Here is a 20594-nt window from a genome sequence, read left to right on the forward strand (position 1 = left end):
GGTTTAGGAAACAAAGGAGCTAACACAGGAAAGAAGCAAAGTTGCCAGGAAAATGGAGACTGGATAACCCAGGATAACAGTCGCATACCACCTCTACAGACTGCAAGGCCACCTGAACAGACTGGAGCAATGTGACTCAAGAGACATATTGAAGGCTGTCATCATCAATATCTCTGCTGCCATTTATGCTTTTTAAAGCTAAGAACACAGTACCCAGGAGAGCCTGGCCCTCAGCCTGTCTTGACTAAATGCTTATGGATTTCTTCTTTGAACATACTTCGTTGCCTAATGAGTTCCAGACACTCATTTCACCCCACAGAAGTTTCTTTAACCCAGCGGTCCCCAACCTTTTTGGCACCAGGGACCGGGTTCATAGAAGACAATTTTTCTACAGACAGGGGTGTTGGGGTGGTTTGGGATAAAATTGTTCCATCTAATCACTGATCTGACAGGAGGTAGAGCTCAGACTGTAATGCTCACTGGCCCACTGCTCACCTCCTGCAGCCGGGGGGTAGTGGTGCAGGGTACTCCTGCTTAGGAGAAACCACAGAGTTGATCACTCCCTCTGACCATATTTCTGTCAAATGCCCAAGACCTAGTCCACACTGAAACCCTGCCCAATACAATCTCCATGATTAAGTCTTAACTTTACTCATAACTTCCATAGAAGGGCCGGCCTCTAGGAACATCAGGAAAATGAAGCAAGTATAATCTGCTGATCTCTGGGGATCCCTGAGATCCTTTCAGAAGTCCAAGAGGTAAAACTAAATACATAAGAATACAAAAAAATTGGCCAGGCGCGGTGGCTCATGCCTGTAATCCCAGCACTTTGGGAGGCCAAGGCAGGCGGATCATGAGGTCAGGAGATCGAGACCATCCTGGCTAACATGGTGAAACCCCGTCTCTACTAAAAATACAAAAAAATTAGCTGGGCTTTGGGGCGGGCGCCTGTAGTCCCAGCTACTTGGTAGGCTCACAGCAGAGTTTGTTGTGAGCCGAGATTGTGCCACTGCACTCCAGCCTGGGTGACAGAGCGAGACTCCGTCTCAAAAAAAAAAGAATACAAAAAAATTATTTGCCTTTTCCACTGTGTTGACACTTGCACTGATTGTACAAAAGAAATGGTGAGCAAAACTGTTAGCACCTTAACACAAATCAAGGCAACAGCACCAAACTGTAGCAGAAATCATTGTATTCTTCATAACTACACAGTTATAGTGAAAAATAAATTCAATTTTAAGAATGTCCTTGATAAAGCAATAAAAATATTAGTTTTAATAAATATCAACCCTTTAGTACATATATTTTTATTACTGTATATGATGAAACAGAAATATGTATAAAGCACATTTGTATACTAAGTATGATGGTTATCTCCAGGAAAGGCATTTGTGTAATTGAGTTGCAAACTGAACTAGACAGTTTTCTTCATGGAATACTATTTTTACTTGAAAGACTGAACAAAAAGCTATGTTATGCAAGCTTAGATAGCTGACAGGCATTTTCTCAAAAGTAAGCCTGTCACTAATAACGAAAATTAACAGTATTTGTTGCTAGTGACAGAATTCAAGCTTTCAAGTGAAATTCCAACTTTGGAAAATTTACACCCAGAGTGAGCTTGACAGCTTCCCAACATTTAACATTTTTTTCAATGAGACCAACAGTGATATTAACGAACATGATATTTAAATATCATATAATGAAATGTGTAAGTATCTGTCCAGGTAGAAAAGGTCCTAGAGACCTTAGGTTTATCCTTCTGGTACTTTATTCGTAAAAATCCTTCACTACTTTTATTTCCAGAATACCACAAATAATTCTTTCTTTCTTTCTTTTTTTCTTTCTTTCTTTCAGCGGTGGGGGGGCGCAGTTTGTTTTGTTTTTTTCTTTTCTTTTCTTTTATGTTATTTTTTACTTCAATAGGTTTTTGGGGAACAGGTAGTATTTGGTCACATGAATAAGTGCTTTAGTGGTGATTTCTGAGATTCTGGTGCAACCATCATCCAAGCCGTGTACACTGTAGACAATGTGCAGTCTTTTATCTCTTTTTCAATATTTTTACTTAATTATTAGCTAACTTAATTATAACAAAATTCTCACTCCACCAAAAGAAATAGACTCATTTTACATCCTCAATTCTTTTCTTTGTCAAATGGCACTGAGTAAACCAAATTCTTATCATATGTATATGTGTGTATATGTATAGTAAACAACTAAGAAAAAAATCAGTATAACGTTTAGAAGGAAAAATGGAGACAGAGCAGACTGGTTGTTAAATATAACTATGAATCATTTCTGTTTTTCTCTAAAATTCATATTATGATTGAATGAATGTTAATTTACAAATTCCAAGATTTAAATAAGTGTTTAGAAAAAAATAATCTCAGGCCAGGTGTGTTGGCTCACACCTGTAATCCAAACACTTTGGGAAGCCAAGGCAGGTGGATTACCTGAGGTCAGGAGTTCAAGATCACCCTGGCCAATATGGCAAAACCCCGTCTCTATTAAAAATACAAAAATTAGTTGGGCGTGGTGGCAGGCGCCTGTAGCAGCTACTTGGGAGACTGAGGCAGGAGAACTGCTTGAACCCGGGAGGCGGAGGTTGCAGTGAGCTGAGATCACTCCAGCCTGGGTGACAGAGCAAGACTCCATCTCAAAAAAAACCCCAAAAACCAAAAACAAACCAACAAAATAAAAAATAATCTCAGCCGGGCATGGTGGCTCACGCCTGCAATCCCAGCACTTTAGGAGGCTGTGGCGGGTGGATTACCTGAGGTCAGGAGTTCAAGACCAGCCTGGCCAACATGGTGAAACCCCGTCTCTACTAAAAATACAAAAATTAGCTGGGCGTGGTGGCAGGTGCCTGTAATCCCAGCTACTCAGGAGGAGGCTCAGGCAGGAGAATCACTTGAACCTGGGAGGCGGAGGTTGCAGTGAAGTGAGATTGTGCCATTGCACTCCAGCCTGGGTAACAAGAGCAAAACTCCGTCTCAAATAAAAAAAAGAAAAGAAAAAGAAAAAAATAATCTCACTAGCACAGAACTCAAATTTCTACCTATCTTAGTAAACAATCAAAAGCACATTTCACTTTATGCTTCAATTGACTACTGGCCAACTGTAACTTCTGTAGCAACTCTCACGTGATACTCCCTAGAAAATTTAAGTTATATTTAAGGTTAATTTCAGTTGAATTTAATTGTTTAATAATAAATGATTGATAAGATTATATTAAAATTTAGGTTATGTTTACTTAAGTGAAGCAAGGAGGTAGTCAGAATGAAAACTTAGGTTTCCAGTACAAACCTATGGAGTTGTCATGCATTATTCTAGTTTATCATATGGTCATGTTCTTTAGAATTTGTCACGAGACTACTATGATAAAACTTAATTTACCAAATTCTTCAAGATTTAACTTGGTAATGAAGCTACAAATTTGTGAATAAGTGGCCAGGCATGGTGGCTCACGCTTGTAATCCCAGCACTTTGGGGGGCCAAGGTGCTGGGCAGATCACGAGGTCAGGAGCTTGAGATCATCCTGGCCAACATGGTGAAACCCCATCTCTACTAAAAATACAAAAAATGAGCCAGGTGTGGTGGCATGTGCATGTAGTCCCAGCTACTCAGGAGGCTGAGGCAGGAGAATTGCTTGAACTCGGGAGGCGGAGGTTGCAGTGAGCCCAGATCGCGCTACTGCACTCCAGCTTGGCAACAGAACGAGACTCTGTCTCCAAAAAAAAAAAAAAATTTATGACTAAGTACACACTGCCCTCTTGTGTTCAAACTAAGGATGGATCTAATTGATGAACTAGGTGTAATCCTAAAAACTACTCTTCCGGGGGAAAAAAAAGCCAAGGTCCTAAAGAAATCATTTAAGGTTGCTAAAAGCAGAAAAATTCTGATCTTACAAGGTAATAAAGAGTAGTCTTCTCAAGGCAAGGCAAAAGCTCTTAATCTGAGCCAGATGATTGCTAGTACCAGTAGCCCAAAAAACCTAATCTCAGTGGCTATTATATAGTAGTATTTTTACTATACTTCCTCAAGCTGCACTGGCATAAAAAGGGATTCAGACTTCTTCCCGTGTGATGAAGGATCAGCAAATGCTTGAATCAAATGCTTCCTCCAGCATGCTGAAATTAAACCAGTAAAACTGCCTCTGATTTCTTTTTTTTCTTTTTTGCTAATGTGTATTTTAAAATGAAAAGTACTTCCTAACTAGTCTTCCTAGTCAATGTTATGGTTTCAAAAAATGTGATATCCTAAGACATATCTCTCACTTTGAAATGAGCATCAGTTAAAAATAGGGCCAGGAGTGGTGGAGTACGCCTGTAGTCCTAGCTACATGGGAAATATGCATAATTAATACTGAATGCAACAGCCTCTTAACTCAGTCTTCTTCACCCCTTAACATCCAAACACAGTGGGAGACTAAAGCAGGAAGACTGCTTGAGCCCAGGAGTTCAAGGATGTAGCATGCTATGATTGCGTCTGTGAATAGCCACTAAACTCCAGCCTGGGCAACACAGTGATACCCAGTCTTTAAAAAAAAAAAAGAAAGAAAGAAAGAAAGAAATGAAAAGGGGTTCCACACACAGTAAATGACTTTATCGCCAAAAAGGCAGACATTAAACCTTTGTATATCTAGGCTTACATTCCCTTACTCATGTTGCTAGATGAAATATATGCAGGCTAAACTTAATTAGAAGTATTAGGCTGGGTGCAGTGGCTCATGCCTGTAATTCCAACACTTTGGGAGGCCAAGGCAGGTGGATCCCTTGAGCCTAGGAATTTCAGAAGCACCTACTCAACAAGGCAAAGCCCTGTCTCTACCAAAAAAAAAAAAAAAATCAGTCAGGCATAGGGGTGCACACCTGTAGTCCCAGCTACTCAGGAGGCTGAGTTGAAAGGACTGCCTGAGCCCAGGAGGTCAAGGCTGCAGTGAGCTCTGATGGTGCCACTGCACTCCAGCCTCGGTGACAAAGTGAGACACTATCTCCAAAAATAAAAAAATAAAAAAATTATATGTATATATAGACACACACACACACACATATATATTACACATGCCTGCTATTATGATTACTTCCATGTTATCTTTTTATTTTCTTTTATTTTCTTTTTTTTTGAGACAGAGTCTTCCTGTGTCGCCAAGGCTAGAGTGCAGTGGCGTGATTCCAGCTCACTGCAACCTCCACCTTCCAGTCCTCAAGTGTTTCTCCTGCCTCAGCCTCCCAAGTAGCTGAGATTACAGGCACCCGCCACCATGCCCAGCTAATTTTTGTATTTTTAGTAGAGATGGGGTTTCACCATATCAGCCAGGTTGGTCTCGAACTCCTGACCTCAAGTGATCTGCTCATCTCGGCCTCCCAAAGTGCTGGGGTTACAGGCATGAGCCACCGCGCCCAGTCACTTCCATGTTATCTTTCATTGGCCAAGTACTAATGAAGCACTATAAAGCACACTTGTTCCTGAAATATGAGCAGAACTACATTTCCAACCAAAGAGAAGTATATATAAGTTACTGAATTAAGATAGAGAAATTTATTTACTTATTTTTCTTTTTTTGAGACAGAGACTTGCTCTGTTGCCTAGGATGCAGCGCAATGGCAACATCTTAGCTCATTGCAATCTCTGCTTCCTGGATTCAAGCGTTTCTCATGTCTCAGCCTCCAGAGTAGCTGGGATTACAGGTGTGTGCCACCATGCCCTGCTAAATTTTTGTATTTTTCGTAGAGACAGGGTTTTGTCATGTTGGCCAGGCTGGTCTCGAACTCGCAGCCTCAAGTGATCTGCCTGCCTCAGCTTCCCAAGGTGCTAGGATTACAGGCGTCAGCCACCACACCCAGATAAGATACAGAAATTTAAATTTCTCATTTTAATTTGTCAAATGGTTCTTGATTTTTTTCATTAAAAATATTATTTGTGTAATATATAATGGGTTTATCAATGTTGTTTTTAAACAAAGTAATATTTTTAAAGTTTCTCAGGTTTAATTTATAATACTGCAAATATCAATAGATATGTCAAATAAACAAAAGGTCATTGGCACTCTATCATTAAGTATATAACTGGATCCTTATAGAAGCAAAAAGTTTGAGACCCATTATTCTGGAGAGTAGCATACTGAATATGAAAAAAAACAATTAACTCTCAAAGCTTTAATGGAGGTAAGGATAAAACAGAAATGTCATTTACTAAGAAAAATGTAGGTGATACTCACCAAATGGATCTTCCATGCCACTATTAACCAGTTTAGGGAGATGAGATATTGTTTCTAAAAAGAGAAAAAGGTAAATGATACACTTAATACATATAGTCTATCACCTTTTATGCTTTTAAAAATATAATCCTAATTCAGTAACATTGACCGTAGTTTAAAAGTGGAACATTATAGAAATGTACAACTTATTAAATGACAGCATTTTTTTTTTTTGAGACAGGATCTCCCTATGTTGCCCAGACTGGATTTTAACTCTTGGGCTTAAGTGATCCTCCCACGTCGGCCTCTTGAGGATTACAACAGCCTGTGACTGTGCCAGGCTGGGAGTTATTTTAGGGGAATTGAGATACAGATATACAATACTAGATTATCATAAAACATTTAAGGCTAATTTTTGTCTTAAAACATATTATTCTCAGTTTCCTCAAATAAGCTCCCTTTCCAATCCTCATTTTGAATTTACGAGAGTGTAAGGAAAAAGGCAACTTTTTTTGTAAGAAAAATACAACACCTGAGAAAGGGCATGAGGAACATCTTTGAAGAAGGAAATTGGTTTTGCCTAAGGAAAATGGAAGTTATTTTAGACACAGGAGGATGGTTCAGTAAGCTGTAAGTTTATCCACTCAAGTATGAAAATAAAACAAAAAATATTTCAAATGAAAGTTGACTAAGTATAATATACAACCTCCTGCACCCCCAGTTAAGACAAGTGTCAAATCTGCCCTATCCAGCTTCCTACTCCTCCTGTGGTTTTTATCCTAAGGTCATTCCCTAACAGTCTAAATACTAAACTCCAATTCAGAGCCTGCTTTTTATAAATCACAACCTACTGGATAGGAATGATTGGAGAAACTTGGGAGTAAGATGCAGTTATAGGGCCAGGCACGGTGGCTCACAGGCTACTGGTACTAGCAATCATCTGGCTCAGATTAACAGCTTTTGTCTTGCTTTGAGAAGACTGCTCTTTATTACCTTGTAAGATCAGAATGTTTCTGCTTTTAACGACTTTAGATGATTTCTTTAGGATCTTGGCTTTTTTTTCCCCCTCAAGAATAGTTTTTACCTAGTTCATCAATTAGATCCATCCTTAGTTTGAACACAAGAGGGCAGTCTGTACTGATTCATAAATTTTGTAGCTTTATTACCAAGTTAATTCTTGAAGAATTTGGTAAATTGAGTTTTATTATAGTAGCCTGGTGACAAATTCTAAAGAACATGACCATATGATAAACTAGAATAATACATGACAACTCCATAGGTTTGTACTGTAAACCTAAGTTTTTATTCTGACTTACCTCCTTGCTTCACTTAAGTAAACATAACCTAAATTTTAATATAATCTTATCAATCGAATTTATTAAACAATTAAATTCAATTGAAATTAACCTTAAATATAACTTAAATTTACTAGAGAGTATCAAAGTGAGAGCTGCTATAGAAGTTATGGTTGGCCAGCAGTCAATTGAGGCATAAAGTGAAATGTGCTTTTGATTGTTTACTAAGATAGGTAGAAATTTGAGTTCTGTGCTAGTGAGATTATTTTTTTCTTTTTCTTTCTTTCTTTTTTTTTTTAAGACGGAGTTTCGTTCATTGCCCAGGCTGGAGTGCAATGGTGCAATCTCGGCTCACTGCAACCTCTGCCTCCTGAGTTCGAGTGATTCTCCTGCCTCAGCCTCTTGAGTACCTGGGATTACAGGCACCTGCCACCACGCCCAGCTAATTTTTGTATTTTTAGTAGAGACGGGGTTTCACCATGTTGGCCAGGCTGATCTTGAACTCCTAACGGGTGGTCATTCCCTGGTCACCGAATGTGAAATTGAAATACACATACTTGGGGTCAGGCGTGGTGGTTCATGCCTGTAATCCCAGCACTTTGGGAGGCCGAGGTGGGTGGATCACCTGAGGTCAGGAGTTTGAGACCAGACTGGCCAACATGGTGAAACCCTGTCTCTACTAAAAACACAAAAATCAGCTGGGCATGGTGGCCTGCACCTGTAGTCCCAGCTACTCAGGAGGCTGAGCCATGAGAATCGCTTGAACCTGGGAGTCGGAAGTTGCAGTGATCTCACACCATGCCACTGAACTCCAGCCTGGGCAACAGAGTAAGATTCAGTCTCAAAAAAGAAAAAAGAAAAAGAAAAAAATTTAAAGTTTTGTGCTTCAAAGGACACCATCAAAAAAGTGATAAGGCAACACACAGAATGGGAGAAAATTTTTGCAAATCATCTATCTGATAAGGAACCTATATCTAGAATACATAAAGAACAATGACTCAATAACAAAGACAACCCAATTTAAAAATGGGCAAAGGATGTACATAAACATTTCATAAGAGAAGATATACAGTCAATAGGCACATGAAAAGATATTCAACATCTTTAGCCCTACAGGAAATGCAAATCAATGTCACAATGAAATAACACTTCACACCCATTATGATGGCTATAATAAATAAAAGAGGTAATAACAGTGTTGGGAGCTAAACCAAGAACACATGGATACTAGAAGGGGAACAACAGACACTGGGCTTGCTTGAGGGTGAAGGATGAGGGGATCAGAAAAAATACCTCTCAGGTACTATGGTTATTACCGGGGTGACTAAATTATCTGTACACCAAACTCCCGTGACACACAGTTTACCAACATAACAAACCAGAACATGTATGTGTACCCTGAACGTAAAATAAAACTTAAATAAATAAATAACAAGTATTAGGAAAGATGTAGAGAAACTGGGGCCCCAACACACTGCTGGTGAGAATGTAAAATGATGTAGCTGATTTGGAAGAGTAACAGTTCACCAAACAGTTAAACATAGAGTTTACCATATGATCCACTCCTAGGTATATATCCAAGAGAAGTAAAAACATATGTCAAGGCCAGGTGCGGTGGTTCACGCCTGTAATCCCAGCACTTCGGGAGGCCAAGGCGGGCAGATCACCTGAGGTCAGGAGTTTGAGACCTGCCTGGTCAATAGGGTGAAACCCTGTCTCTACTAAAAATACAAAAATTAGCTGGGCACGGTGGCAGGGGCCTGTAGTCCCAGCTACTTGGGAGGCTGAGGCAGGAGTCACTTGAACCCGGGAGGTGGAGGTTGCAGGGAGCTGAGATGGCGCAACTGCACTCCAGCCTGGGTTACAGTGCGAAACTCTATCTTAAAAAAAAAAAAAAGAAGGCCGGGTGCGGTGGCTCAAGCCTGTAATCCCAGCACTTTGGGAGGCCGAGACGGGCGGATCACGAGGTCAGGAGATCGAGACCATCCTGGCTAACACTGTGAAACCCCGTCTCTGCTAAAAAATACAAAAAACTAGCCGGGCGAGGTGGCGGGCGCCTGTAGTCCCAGCTACTCAGGAGGCTGAGGCAGGAGAATGGCGTAAACCCGGGAGGTGGAGCTTGCAGTGAGCTGAGATCCGGCCACTGCACTCCAGCCTGGGCGACAGAGCGAGACTCCGTCTCAAAAAAAAAAAAAAAAAAAAAAAAAATAAAGGGACGTCCATACAAAACCTTGTACACAGGCCAGGTGCGTGGCTCATGCCTGTAATCCCAGCACTTTGGGAGGACAAAGCAGGTAGATCCATTGAGGTCAGGAGTTCGAGACAAGCCTAGCCAAAATGGTGAAACCCCGTCTCTACAAAAAATACAGAAATTACTCAGGCGTGGTGGCCCGTGCCTGTAGTCCCAGCTAACTACAAAAACAAACGTCCCCAAAACAAACAAATGAAAAACTTTTATACAAATGTTCATAGCAGCACTATTCATAATAGCTAAAAAGTGAAAACCACCCAATGTCTATCCACTGATCACTGGATAAACAAAATAAATACAATGGAACATTCAGCATAAAAAGAAATGAAGTATTGATACATGTTACAACATGGATAAACATTTAAAACACACTAAATGAAAGAGGTTAATCACAAAGGACCATACAGCCTATGATTCCACTTACATGAAATGTCCATAATAGGTAAGTCTATAGAGTCAGAAAGTTTGCAGTGGTCTATGTTGGGGGTGGGTGGGGAGGAGATTAGAGAGTGACAGCTAAGGGGAACAGAGTTTTTTTGGGGGTAATTAAAATGTTCTAAAATTGGTTAGAGTGATGGTTATACAACTTGCAAATATATTAAAAGCCATTGTTATACACTATAAACTGTAAAGTAACTGTAAATTTTACAGTATATGAATTATATCTCAAAAATACTGTTTTTTGTTTTGTTTTGTTTTTTAAGCAGTAGATCGAGCAACACAAGGGTATATTGTGGGAGCATGCTGTTGCACTGGCTGGATCCCCCATTAAGGAATGACAAGACTGCTGTTGGGAGACAGCCTACCACTGTCAATCCTTTCAGGGAGTGCCTCAGATATAAAGAGTTGACTCAAGGAAGGTCACATCCTTCTCAGAAGTCCACATCCAATCAAGACCAGAGTGTAAGCTCAGCCGTTACAGTACACGAGACAACTCTAAAAGGTCATTTTAGCTCCAGAGCCCCTGTGGGGTCCACTAAGGCTCCTGTTGGATCTCTACTGCCGCATGACTTCTCCCTGTGGCCAAATACTGCTGCTCCTGTCCCCTCCCTTCCACGGGTGTTGATCCCAAGAGCACTTCCTAAAAAGCATTCTTCAGGCTGTACTATCAGAGTCTGCCTCAAAGATAACCCAACCTAGGACAGTACTCCTTTAAGAATAGGACTTTGCTGACAGTTTGCCAGCCATCTGATACTTTCCAAATTCTAATACTAAGCTATTGAAATCACAGATCGCAATTTTCCAATACCACATGATCCTTTCACATGTTCCAAGGGACTCTTATAGACCTCTAATTTCTCTATTAGATTATACTGAACTCTTCCAAAGCAAAGAATTCATCTACTTCTTTTGATTGATGTTATAATATCAATCCTAGGGGATGATCCTAGGTTTGTGATGGAAAGTTTCCATTAACAAAATACGCCTGTTCTTAACAGAATCACAAACAGAAGGATGTCTTGCTAGAAAAATCCTGTGTAGTTTTTGCAGAGAAGCCTACTTTGTGTCTCCACTAACTGGATGCCTGTGCAAGACAGAAATATTCCTATGATCTCTGTAATCACCCATAAACAGATGATGCTCAAATCTATACATATTTTCAGTCTAGATCTTTCTTGGAAGCTCAAGGTAAAAGCCAAAGCCCTTTCAACAGCTTATAATGCCCTAAGACAAAAGTCACATACTCCCATTATGTTCAAGTACTCTTCTCCTTTCTCACTAAACTCCAGGCAGATGAACCTCCTTGCTGTTCCTTCGATGTGCCAGGCATGCTAAGGCCCTCTGCACTGGAATATTCTTCCCCTACATATTCATTTCTCAATTCCTTTGGGACTTTGCTTAAATGTTACCTTCTCAGTTAAGTCTTCCTCGTCACCCTACCTTAAATTGCAATCAAATCACCAAGACCACTCTACCTCAGCTTTATCTCTTTTTCCAGCTATTTCTCAAAGCACTTATTCTAATATACTACATATTTACCTTTTAAATTTGTCATCTCCTCTCACTAAAATATAAGCTCTTTCAGGACAGGTATTTTGCCTGTTTTTGTCCACTGCTGTATCTCCAACACCTAAAATAGTTCCTGAAAAACAGCAAGTGCTCAATAACTATTTTTTTCATATGAATGAGATCTAAATTCACATGTCCAACTCACTCAACATCTCCACTTAGATTATCTACAAACCTCTGTTATACATGCACAACTCATTATCTACCTCCTACTTAACCTTACTCCTTCTTCCTGCAGCTTTCACCATCCACCTAACTGATCAAATGAGAAGTCTCGTCCTCTACTTCATGAGTGACTTCCAAAACATATCTTAGATCTTTGTCTTCATCTTCATTGCCTAAAGACACAATAGAATCCAAAATATTCTCACTTCCTCTGGACTGTTCCCCTCCAATCTGTGTTTCAGGCCTAGTAACTGTTAAGTGTTCACTAAACTGGGATCTATGGACCTTCTGGTCTTTGTTTTCCTAGTTCAACTGAGGTAGTCTCTTTGGCAGAAACCTCCTCCTCTTCCTGACCTCTACATGTTGCAGAATCCCAGGATTTGGTCCTTAAATCTCATCTCCTTGCTATCTTTACTCCTCTACTCCCTAGAATATAATTGGCATGTGGCAGAAATAATTCTTTATTGTGTATTGTCCTATACACTGCAGGACATTTAGCAACCCTCACTTAGTATCCCTCACTCCAGCCCATTAAATGCCCACAGCCTCTCCAGTGATTAGGATGTCCAAAATCAGCCCACTAAATTTTATTTATTTATTTATTTATTTATTTTTATTTATTTATTTTGAGATGGAGTCTCACTCTGTTGCCCAGGTTGGAGTGCAGTGGCATGATCTCAGTTCACTGCAACTTCTGCTGCGAAGTCCAAGCGATTCTCCTGCCTCAGCCTCCTGAGTAGCAGGAATTACAGGCACCTGCCACTGTCACCACACCCGGCTAATTTTTGTATTTTTAGTACAGACGCGGTTTCACCATGTTGGTCAGGCTGATCTCGAACTCCTGACCTCGTGATCCATCTGCCTCGGCCTCCCAAAGTGCTGAGATTACAGGCGTGAGCCACCGCACCTGGCCTAGCCCACTAAATTTCTAAATACCTCCTAGAGAAGCAGTAATCAACCCCTCCCCTGCAAAATGAACCCTGACTAGTCATCTCATCCAGTCCTACTTTTTTTTTTTTTTTTGAGACAGGGTCTCTGTCACCCAAGCTGGAGTGCAGCAGCGCAATCATAACTCACTGAAGCTGTGAACTACTGAGCTCAACTGATCCTCCCACCTCAGCCTCCTGAGTAGCTAGGACTACAAGCACATACCACTCACCCAGCTAATTGTAAAATTTTATTTTATTTTATTTTATTGTTTTTTGAGATGGAGTTTTGCTCTTGTTGCCCAGGCTGGAGTACAATGACGTGATCTCAGCTCACTGCAACCTCCGCCTCCCGGGTTCAAGCGATTCTCCTGCCTCAGCCTCCCTAGTAGCTGGGATTACAGGCACCTGCCATCATGCCCAGCTAATTTTTGTATTTTTAGTAGAGACAGGATTTCACCATGTTGGCCAGCTGGTCTCGAACTCCTGACCTCAGGTGATCCACTCGCCTCAGCCTCCCAAAGTGCTGGGATTATGCCTGTGCAAGATAGAAATATTCCTGTGGCCTCTGTAACCACCCATAAACAGATGATGCTCAAACCTATATGGTGAGCCACAGCACCTGGTGAGCCACTGTGCTCAGCCTAAATTTTTAAAACTTTTTGTACAGATGGGGTCACAATGTTGTCTAGGCTGGTCTCAAACTCCTGACCTCAAGCGATCCTCCCATCTTGGCCTCCCAAAGTGCTGGGATTACAGACATAAGCCAACATGCCTAGCCTAGTTCTACTATTTTTAATACCCCCTATATACACTGATGATACAAACAAATTCTTATTTCCAGGCCGAACATCTCCCCTGAACTTCCTCAGACTGATATATCTACAGCATACTCAATACTCTATTTGGAAATCTAGCAAGTTTCACAAACATACCATGTTTTAAAGAATAAACTCTTGATTTCCCACTCCCAATTTATTCTTCCCCCAGTATTCCCTATTCATGAATAGGGCAACAGATGTAAAGCACTTAGAAAAAGAGTGGGCATCTGTGTTAAGCTGCTATTTTGTATCATCATTGCAGTAAAATGGTAGCTTAAGTTTTCTAGTTGCTCAACAAGGTGTCATCCTTGACTCTTCTCTTTCTCTCACAGCTACAATTAAATCATTACCAAGTCTTATTGCCTCTGCCTCCAAAATACATCCATAATTTAAACCACTTCTCACCCTAGTCCAAGCTATCACCATCTCTTGCTAGACCAGTACAATCAACCCCTACTTAACCTCCCTTCTACTCAGACTCCTATATTCTGTTATCCTCAGACTGGCCTGGGTGATCCTTCCAAAAAGTAAAGCAGAGCTGGATGCAGTGGCTGATGGCTATAATCACAGTACTTTGGGATACTGAGGTGGGAGGATCACTTGAGGCCAGGAGGTCGAGACCAGCTTGGGCAACATAGTAAAATCCCTGTCTCTACAAAAAAATTAAAAAATTAGATGAGCATGGTGGTACGTGCCTGTAGTCCTAGCTACTCTGAGGTGGGAGGACAGCTTGAGCCCAGAAGTTTGAGGTTATAGTGAGCTATGATTGCACCATGGCACTCCAGCATGGGCAACAGAGCCAGATCCTGCCTTATTAACAACAATAACAACAAAAAAAGAGTGTGGTGGCTCATGCCTGCACGCCTATCGTTTTGGGAGGCCAAGGGGGGCAGATCACCTGAGGTCAGTTCAAAACCAGCCTGGCCAACATGGTGAAACCCCATCTCTACAGCTGGGTGTGGTGGCGGGCGCCTATAATCCCAGCTACTTGGGAGGCTGAGGCAGGAGAATGGCTTGAACTCGAGAGGTGGAGGTTGTAGTGAGCCAAGATCTTGCCACTGCACTCCAGCCTGGATGACAGAGCGAGACTCCATCTCAAAAAAAAAAAAAAAAAAAAAAAAAGTAAAGCATGTCATATATCCCTATTGTAACCAAGTATCCCAGCCTCAAAATGTGTTTTAACACTTTTTTCCTTTCTTGCTTTCAGCCTTGAAACATATTTTGAAACTCTTTGTTTCCCTTTCCTATTAGGTACTTCCATGAACAATGCTCACTTATCTAATTATGTGCTTGCTTACAAATTCCAGGGGCCAATTTTGAAACAAACCAGGCAGACAGAGCCAGTTGCAGAATCCTCCCACCTAAGGGGAGTTCTGAACAGTTGGCCCACCACTACTGGGCGGAAGTCAGGATGATGAAAACCAGAACTCCAGACAGGTGATGAACTCAAGACAGCCATGGGAACAAGATTTGAAGGCCTACCCTCTCCTGCACCACTATCACATATTTCCCGTATCTTTGCCTTCTTAAAACCCTTCACTCAGGCTGGGAGTGTTGGCTCACACCTGTAATCCCAGCACTGTGGGAGGCTGAAGCAGGCAGATCACCTGAGGTCAGGAGTTCAAGACCAGCCTGGCCAACACAGGGAAACCCTGTCTCTACTAGAACTACAAAAATTAGCAGGGAGTGGTGGTGTGCACCTGTAATCCTGGCTACTCTGGAGGCTGAGGCAGGAGAATCACTTGAACCCGGGAGGCAGAGGTTGCAGTAAGCTGAGATTGTGCCACTGCACTCCAGTCTGGGTGACAGAGTGAGACTCCATCTCAAAAAAAAACCTTTCAGCCCAAAAAACTGGAATGGTCTTTTGAAGGTATAAGCCTGGCCATTCCTCAGCTCCTAGCATTTGGTTAATAAAACTGCTTTCTTTAAACCACACCTGGCTTCTCTCTTTTTCAGCCTCTGAGTGGCAAGCAGCCAGACTTAAGCCGGCTACACTATCACATCTGAAATTAACTCCAGATTTCTCTCTCTTTCTTTTTTTGTTTTTTAATTGAGATGGAGTCTTGCTCTGTCACCCAGGTTGGAGTGCAGTGGCACGATCTCAGCTCACTGTAATCTCCGACTCCTGGGTTTGAGCGATTCTCCTGCTTCAACCTCCCGAGTAGCTGGGATTACAGGCGTGCGCCAAGAGGCCCAGTTAATTTTTGTATTTTTAGAAGAGATGGGGTTTCACCATGTTGGCCAGGCTGGTCTCAAACTCCTGACCTCAAGTGATCTGCCCACCTCGGCCTCCCAAAGTGCTGGGATTGCAGGTATGATGAGCCATCGCACCTGACAACTGCAGATTTCTTACCACGGCCTATAAGATCCTACATGTCCTGGTCCCTGTCTACTCCTACTCCACTGACCACATTTCCAACTTCTCTTGCCCACTCTGTTTCAGCCATACTGAGCTTACAATTGTTTCTGTAACATAACAAGCACATTTTTACCCTAGGGTTTGCAGTTGTTCAGTCAGCCTGGAATGCTCTTTTCCCAGAAACTGCATGATTTGCTCCATTATTTCAGGTCACTCAAACGTGACTCCCTCAAAGAGGCCTTTCCTTGGCAACCCCTTTTCATCACTTTCTATCCATTTACCCTGTTTTATTTTTATTTTTAATGTATCACTATCTGATGGTATACTATCTGTAATTTATCTATAGATATGCTTACCTAAGTTCTTATTGTGTCTCTCCCAATCTAGAAAGTATCATTAGATACTTTATCTGTTCTGTTCACTACTATATCCCCACATTTAGAATGTGCATACACTAGGTACTAAAAAAATACTTACTGAATAAACAAATTAACACTAGCACCAAACAGTACTACATAGTCTGAGACCAACAAGAAATTAATAGGAGTGGAATTAGGTAAGTGTCCATGATGTATGTGAGCCATGAGAAAACCAAATAACTTCAAAGGAACAAGTTTCCTGGCAATGTGAATACTGAAAAGTGGTAAAAGAAATAAATCATCCCATATCACTTAAGAGTAGAGACATACTAAACTCAAAAAAGAATTATACACAGCAGATATTTCACTTCAACACAAAATTATTCATCATATATATACTTTTTAAGACGGCGTCTCGCTCTGTCACCCAGGCTGGAGTGCAGTGGCACGACCTTGGCTCACTGTAAACTTCCGCCTCCTGGATTCAAGCGATTCTCCTGCCTCAGCCTCCCGAGTAGCTGGGATTACGGGCATGTGCCACCATGCCCAGCTAATTTTTGTACTTTTAGTAGAGATGGTGTTTCACCATGTTGGCCAGGCTGGTCTCAAACTCCTGACCTCTGGTGATTTACCCGCTTCTGCTTCTCAAAGTGTGGGGATTACAGGTGTGATCCACTGTGCATGGCCTATTCATCATATTAATAGTAATTTTAACACTTTATAATTGTTATATTAAAATTTGAAACCTTGTTAGTTTTATACTCAAGACCTGTACCTCAAGTTTATACCTACATTTTCTTTCTTTCTTTCTTTTTTTTTTTTTGAGACAGGGTCTGGCTCTGTCACCCAGGCTAGAGTGCCAGTGGCATGATCATGGCTCATTGCAACCTCCACTTCCTGGGTTCAAGTGATCTTCCCATCTCTCAGCCTCCCAAGTAGCTGGGACTACAGGTGCGTGCAACCACACCCGGCTAATTTTTCTATTTTTTTGCAGAGAGAGAGTTGCGTCATGTTGCCCAGGCTGGTCTCAAATTCCTGGGCTCAAGCCATCCATCTACCTTGGCCTCCCAAAGTGCTGGGATTATAGGCATGAGTCACCACACTCGGCCAGTTTATACCTACTTTTATGTTTGTAATATTGACTTACCAGTATAATAAAAATATTTTCAGCCAATACTGAGGATTAACAATAAAAATTTTCCTTTAAAAAGCGTTACTTGGATTAAGAAATCCTGTTCTAGAACAAAAAGCTTATCACAACATCCCCCTGCTCTCTATATAACCTTTCATTGCCCAAGACAAAGTTGCCCAAGATGAAGTTCAAAGTCCTAACTTGATTTACATAATCCTGTGTGATCCAGCCTGTTGACCTTCCTGACCATCCCCTGCCAGTCTTTTACATTGCTTAAACCAAATGATGTCCCATTTCCTAAATGAATCATATTCCTTCTCACCTAACCCCTTTACACATGCTGTTCCCTTTACCTTTAAAAACTAATTTTCCTACCTCTTTTTTTATTTTTTGAGGCAGAGTTTTGCTCCTGTTGCCCAGGCTGGAGTGCAACGGCACAATCTCGGCTCACCGCAACCTCCACCTCCCGGGTTCAAGCGATTCTCCTGACTCAGTTTCCTGAGTAGCTGGGATTACAGGCATGCGCCACAACAGCCAGCTAATTTTGTATTTTTAGTAGAGACGGGGTTGGTCCATGTTGATCAGGCTGGTCTTGAACTCCTGACCTCATGTGATCCACCCACCTTGGCCTCCAAAAGTGCTGGGATTACAGATGTGATGAGCCACTGCGCCTGGACTTTCCTACCTCTTTATACAGCTAATTCCTTTAAATCTCAAGCTTGGATAATGTGTCTTCCAGAATACCTTCTGTATTAGGGTTCTTCTCAGAAACAGAACCAGAGGATGGATACAAAACATACATATTTGAGATCTGATAAAACTATTGTCTCAAAAGTGCTTCCTTTGGAATATTAGCATTTAATTAATTTTTTTTTTCTTTTTTGAGACAGAGTCTTGCTCTGTCGCCCAGGCTGGAGTACAGTAGCATGATCTTGGCTCACTGCAAACTCCAGCTCCCAGGTTCAAGCAATTCTCCTGCCTCAGCCTCCCAAGTAGCTGGGATTATAGGCATGTGCCCCCACGCCTGGCTAATGTTTGTATTTTTAGTAGAGACAGGGTTTTACCACATTGACCAGGCTGGTCTTGAACTCCTGACTTCAAGTGATCCGCCTGCCTTAGCCTCCCAAAGTGCTGGGATTATAGGCATGAGCCACTGCGCGCAGCCTATTTTATTTTTTGAGACAGCATCTACCTACTCTGTCACCCAGGCTGGAGTGCGGTGGCATGATCTTGGCTCACTGCAACCTTTGCCTGTGGGGTTCAAGTGATTCTCCTGCCTCAGCCTCCTGAGTAGCTGGGACTACAGGCACGTGCCACTATGCATGGCTAATTTTTTGTATTTTTAGTAGAGACGGGGTTTCACCACGCTGGCCAGGTTGGTCTCGAACTCCTGACCTTGTGATCCGCCCGCGTTGGCCTCCCAAAGTGCCAAGATTACAGGCATGAGCCACCCTGGCCAGCCACCCAACAGATATTTAATGCTGCTGTTGCTAATGGCAGCCACAGCCTTGGTGGTGTTAACATACGCATACGAGAATTCTAAAATATATTATCCTCTTCCCAGCTTTAACAGAACTCTTCAAATGTATCAATTCCTCAACTTGGTAACCATGGCTAGGTCAGTTCAGTGAAAGCAACACAGAAGCACGTACTACAGGCTAGAAACTTGATATTAAAAGCAAAAATTAGGCCAGGGGCCGTGGCTCATACCTATAATCTCAGCACTTTGGGAGGCAGAGGCGGGCGGATCATGACGTCAGGAGATCAAGACCATACTAGCCAACATGGTGAAAACCCGTTTCTACTAAAAATACAACAACAACAACAAAAAAAAAAATTAGCAGGGCGTGGTGGCACGCCCCTGTAGTCCCAGCTACTCGGGAGGCTGAGGCAGAGGAATCGCTTGAACCCGGAAGGCGGAGGTTGCAGTGAGCCGAGATCGTGCCACTGCACACCAGCCTGGCGACAGAGCAAGACTCTTAAAAAAAAAAAACAAAAAGAAAAACAAGCAAACTTTATTTTTTTTCTCAACTACCCTAATAATAGCTTCATTCCTTGTTTCATTTTGAATGTCCAAGATAGCCTCAGGTTGTACACACAGATATAAATGAATCTACTAAGATGGAAACCATCAAATATGAAAATATTTTCTGCCTTTTCTATTCCTTTATGGTCAATTGCTATAATGCTAGACCTGTGTTCTTCAAAATAACCTTCTCCTTCCTGAGAAAGCTTAACAAGTCAGGCAAAAATCAAAAGAACAAAAATTTACTGCTTAAGAGAACTTGCATTATCTTTCATTGGACAAATTAGCACAAGTTCAAATATCAATCACACACAAACTGGTTAATGATTAGCACAAGTTCAAATATCAATCACACACAAACTGGTTAATGATTCTGGTTACAAAATATAATACTATAGAATCATTTAACCTTCTTGTCTTTGGGGATTCAAGTGAGAATAATAATACTCATCTTCAATGAGAATCTCATGAAATGGCATTTATTATAAAATAAAACACCAAGAAATGGGCTGTGCATGGCACATAGTGGGCAGTCTTAAAGTTCACCCCACTCCTCCATTTCAGTTGCAAAACAAAAAAAAGCAGATTTGGATTCTATCATGATTCTAAGCCTGATCAAAATACACAATGTCTAAAAATACCAAGATAATGAAACCTAAATTTACACTGGCAGAATGAACAACTAAAGTGTTATTTCTACATTTTCTTGGACTTGATTTAAAAGCACATCACGGCTAGGCACGGTGGGTCACGCCTGCAATCCCAGTACTTTGGGAGGCCGAGATGGGTGGATTACCTGAGGTAAGGAATTTGAGACCAGCCTGGCCAACACGGTGAAACCCCATCTGTACTAAAAATTTTTTAAAATGAAAAACAAAAAAAAAAATTAGCCGGCGTGGTGGCATAAGCCTGTAATCCCAGCTACTCGGGAGGCTGAGGCAAAAGAATCGCTTGAACCCAGGAGGCAGAGGTTGCAGTGAGCTGAGATTGCGCCATTGCACTCCAGCCTAGGTGACAAGAACAAAACACTGCCTCAAAAAAAAAAAAAAAAAAA

The 20594-nt window shown here is 41.5% G+C and overlaps 1 protein-coding gene across 4 annotated transcripts in view; it reads right to left on the reverse strand.

The window, feature by feature from the left end:
* Window positions 1-20594, reverse strand: part of PHACTR4 (phosphatase and actin regulator 4) — a 142312-nt gene that overhangs the window by 100291 nt on the left and 21427 nt on the right. For all 4 annotated transcript variants that reach the window (XM_023219456.2, XM_023219455.2, XM_023219459.2 and 1 more), the window contains exon 2: window positions 6218-6271. In XM_023219456.2, the coding sequence (XP_023075224.2) occupies window positions 6218-6233 (16 nt within the window). In that variant the 5' untranslated portion in view covers window positions 6234-6271. The remainder of the gene's footprint in view (window positions 1-6217; window positions 6272-20594) is intronic.

Source organism: Piliocolobus tephrosceles, chromosome 1 (assembly GCF_002776525.5).
Source record: "Piliocolobus tephrosceles isolate RC106 chromosome 1, ASM277652v3, whole genome shotgun sequence".
In the NCBI taxonomy this organism is placed as follows: domain Eukaryota; kingdom Metazoa; phylum Chordata; class Mammalia; order Primates; family Cercopithecidae; genus Piliocolobus; species Piliocolobus tephrosceles.